The 4,331-nt window shown below is 36.7% G+C and overlaps 1 protein-coding gene across 1 annotated transcript; it reads right to left on the bottom strand.

The window, feature by feature from the left end:
* Positions 1-1,695: 1,695 nt before the first annotated feature.
* Positions 1,696-4,009, bottom strand: LOC108454953 (L-type lectin-domain containing receptor kinase IX.1-like). The gene has a single exon (XM_053027286.1). The coding sequence runs from the start codon at positions 3,926-3,928 to the stop codon at positions 1,844-1,846; it is 2,085 nt and encodes a 694-aa protein (XP_052883246.1). The 5' UTR covers positions 3,929-4,009; the 3' UTR covers positions 1,696-1,843.
* Positions 4,010-4,331: the final 322 nt, after the last annotated feature.

Here is a 4,331-nt window from a genome sequence, read left to right as displayed (position 1 = left end):
AGCGGCGGTATGGTGGCTGACGTGGGGAGGTCAGACACCCTAGGTGCGGCGCACCTAGGGTTTGCAATATTTGATGTTGTTTTTTTTTTTAATTTTAGATTTGGGCTAGTTGGGCTAGGGTTTAGGTTTAGATTGGGTTCGATGTTTGGGCCGTAATGGGTTAGTTTGGGTTGGGTTTAGGAAATTTGAGCTTATTTGGGTTGTTTTATTTTGGGCCCGGGTAAAATTTGGGCTGTACATATGAATTTGAAGATTTTCCAGCTCTCAAAGTCATGTGGTACCAAGGGGAAAGTGACACCTATAGGATGAAATGTCAGATTGAGATCACAAGATAATCTCCTCTAAAACAGCAGACAAATCTCTTGAAAAAACCCTCGAGAAAAATTGATAGTTATCTCGTAATGAACTTTTCATTAAACAAGGTGATAAGGATAAGCATTTAATCTTTATCTAATAAACTCATGGTCATCACAAAGATCAATTGAAACGCTTGAGAATCTTAGCCGAAGTACATTGTTGTTATGTCAAATATATCACAATCTTGTAAGTCATAAACAACTCAAACCAAAAAGGAAGAAGCCTTCCCATAGCCCAAGCAAAATTTTATTCTTGTTCTAACAGGTCATGGAACGAGTAGCAACCAAAGCTCCAACATCAGCAAATAATTGGAGGATAAATTTTACAATAACTGTTGTAAAACATTTAGGACTTAGATACCCATTTGTGTCGGAATATCCCTAAAAAACCTATTTCGAGAAATAAATTTCCTACATACATATTTTAATTTATATGTAATTACATTATTCAAATAAAAAACTTTAATTAGTCTAAAATTTGAAATTTGAAATTGATTTGATTGAATTATATATGGCCCATTTGTTATTTTTAAAAGTATTTGATATACGATATAGAAATATTTACAAATATTAAATAATAAAATTAGATTAATTTCAAATATAAAATATTCTTCAATAAACTTTACAAATATAACCCATCTTTAAACAAATTAAAAAAATAAACAAGCAAAAAAGGCACTTCATAAATCAAAATAAAATCATCACATTCACATACTATGTATATGACAATTAGTGATTCAACAAATATCAAATAAATAATAAAAAATAAATTAAAAATTAAAAAGTGTCAACTAATTTAATATATTTCGATCGATACAAACGAAATCAATCAATACAATTAATATTGATTCATGGATCATTTAATTCAACTTTATTTTTAAAAAGATGTACCGGTGAATTTTTTGTTTAATCGATCCAATCCGCTTGGTCAGGCCAATTTTAACAACGGTAAAATTGATTTGCTTGAGTTCAGAATTATAAATTTTGAAGACTTAGTCTTGATAAATTGAAAAATTAAATGCGGGGTAAAACTTCCTCTCTACTTGGTCTTTCTTGTAAGGATCAAGTCATGGAATAAAATTCATCTAGTGTTTCTTTGCCTTCGATCCTTGCTTCAAACTCTGCTCATTGTGCTTCGAACATACCAACAGCTGGCTCTCGCACACTATTACTAGCAACAGTCTAAAAGAAATTTTCCATCAACATGCTCCAATGGAGCAGGATGAACAAAAGTTTCAGAGGCCATCATTAGTTGTTGCTGCAAAATAAAATGATTAAGAGACCCACATTTTTTTCCCAACCTTGGCTCGGATACCAATAAGAACGAAAGACAAGGAAGTAAAGCAAGAGCAATGAGCACCAGAAAGATACTTTCTCATGCAAAAACCATGTACAAATGACCCTTTATATAGAGAAAAAAAAACGACTTAGCATAATCTTAACAGACTTGACCCTCATAAACTCCTTGGCTCACTAACAACCATATCTCAACAACTGGAACCATTGCCAGAATTTTGGTTTTGGCTTCTGTTGGAGCCTCTAGTATTGGATGAAAGGGATGTTGAAAATGTAACAATAGTGTCTTCCAGTGATACAATGTATGTTGGAATCGGCATCTCCGGTGGTATAATGGGTAGTGGAGCTTTGAAAGAAAGGATGTCCACAACCTGCGTTATGGATGGGCGGTCAAAATAGTTTGGGTGAGCACAGGCCATCCCGACTAAGAGCAGCCGTTCCATTTGTTCCATGTTGTAATTGCCAGACAATCTTGGGTCTGCAGCATCAAAAAGACTCTCTTTCCCATATAGCTCCCAAACCCATTCCACCAGTTTTGTTTTGAACCTCTGGCCGTTCCTGTCGATTACAGCAATCGCCTTCTCTCCGCAAGCTATTTCTAAGGCAACAATACCAAAACTGTAAATGTCGGATTCTTTAATGGCTTTGTATGTGTCAAGACACTCGGGTGCTATATAACCTTCCGTCCCGAGCATAACCTGTGTTGTTTGAGACCCTTGTCCATGGTCAACAAGCCTAGCCAACCCAAAGTCACCAAGCTTGGCATTGAAACTCAAATCCAACAGACCATTACTTGACTTGATGTCTCGATGCAACACGCATTGATTACATTCTTCCTGCAGATAGAACAACGCTGAAGCCAATCCCATAGCGATTTTATACCTTTTATCCCATGTCAATAAGCATGGCTCTCTATGTAGATGGTAATCGAGATTCTTATTTGGAAGAAACTCGTACACAATGAGGAACTGATTTTTATCATGGCACCAACCGATGAGTTGGACCAAATTTCTGTGCATCAATCTGGTAGTAGTGGTAATTTCTGATTCATACTCTTTAAACCCTTGTTGGGAATTTGGAGTTACCCTTTTGACAGCAATATTGCAGCTTATGTCCCTCAAGAAGCCTAAATAAAGCTTTCCAAAACCTCCCTCCCCAAGCAGACCTTCATCAGCAAAACTACTGGTTGCAAGTCTTAGCTCCTTGTAGGAAAACTTCCTAGCTGCTGTCACCATTTCTCTGTTTACGTTGACAGACATGGTCCCATCTTCTTTCCTGCTGTAGTTTCTCCTCCTGCAGTAAAACCAAACCAGGAGTGCAGCAGAAATGGCACCAATGATGGCTAAAACTACCCATAGCCATGTCCTACTCTTCCTCTTGGGGTTGGCTGGAGGGCTTGTTGCTGGAGGATTGATAGTTGTATTCGTGGGCATAACAACTTGTAAGGTAGAGATGAAATTCCAGGAATAAATAGTGTGAAGCTCATAATAACTTCCAGTGGTTCCTGAGAAGCCAGATGTGACCCATTCTGGTAAATATATGCTAAGATCCAGATTTGCAGAAAGCCTAGATGAATTTCGAAGGGTAAAATCATCAGCATCCAGTAAAAGAACACTCAGGTTGTTTGTACTAGAGTTGTAAGTGATGAAAGCATTAACTACTCCCCCATTTGCAATCTCATTCCACCACCATTTGACAGCGGTAAGAGAAGTCTCGATAGTGTTGAGACCAATGCCCACGTGAGCTGACAACCCGAAAGGATCCCAAGGATTGCCAAACGTATCAAACTCCACTGCAACAAATGGAGGGTTGACGACGCCTTTACTTTGAAGTCCCAAGTTACCACCTCCGGAATTAGGTGGGATTTTTGAGCCATTGGGAGCAATGAAAAACGCAAACCCATCACCTGAGTTATTATGCAAGGAATCAATGGAGAAAGAAAATTGAGTGGTGAAATCTGCAAGTAAGGGATTCCCAGATGATTTGTCCCAAAGGTGCATTGGCTTGTAATAAGTGGCTCGACCAATACCACCCCGTAGATTCTGTTTCATTTGGTTAAGGGTGAGTTGGACTGCGTTGTTGGATGCGTATGCATCAGCTTCATACACTATGTCAGGCATATTTGGGGTGAAACCAGTGAAATTGAAATTGATGTTATAATCATCCATTGATGATGCAGCAACAAGTAACCCCATAACAAGGATGGATAGTATGGAACGAAATGCAGGGTTCTGAGATTTGAGATACAAATTCTCAGCATCCTCAGCTTTCATCATTTTCAAAGTGAGGATTGAGAATAGTTGCTGCAATTGCAAGGTAATTGATTTTCAGTTCTTCCTACAATAAATAATAGCTACTTCGTCAAAAAAAAAATTTAATAATTTTGAACTAAACTTAAATAGTTATTTGAACACATAAAAGAAAATTCTGGACATTAGATTAAACATAAAATATACAAGTTATAAAGTACAAAAATTACTAAAAATTCAGTAATGCTTCTCTTTTTGCCTTTTTAATGCTCAAATTATTATTATTTTTATTTTCCAACTCTTGGAATTCTTTCCCATCAAATTAAATTCTCCTTTCTGATTGTTGGAATTTAGAAAAGCTTCCAAATTCAAAATCGAATTTAGACACCCAATTACCTCGATAAAAAGAATTATATAAAACACGGATATT

This window comes from Gossypium arboreum, chromosome 4, assembly GCF_025698485.1.
Source record: "Gossypium arboreum isolate Shixiya-1 chromosome 4, ASM2569848v2, whole genome shotgun sequence".
NCBI classification, from domain to species: Eukaryota; Viridiplantae; Streptophyta; class Magnoliopsida; order Malvales; family Malvaceae; genus Gossypium; species Gossypium arboreum.
The sequence above is the reverse complement of the archived record's forward strand: the minus strand, read 5'-3'. Positions and strand labels throughout refer to the sequence as shown.

Coding starts and splice junctions, on each gene's coding strand:
- LOC108454953 (XM_053027286.1), bottom strand. CDS start 3,928: ATGATGAAAGCTGAGGATGCTGAGAATTTGTATCTCAAATCTCAGAAC.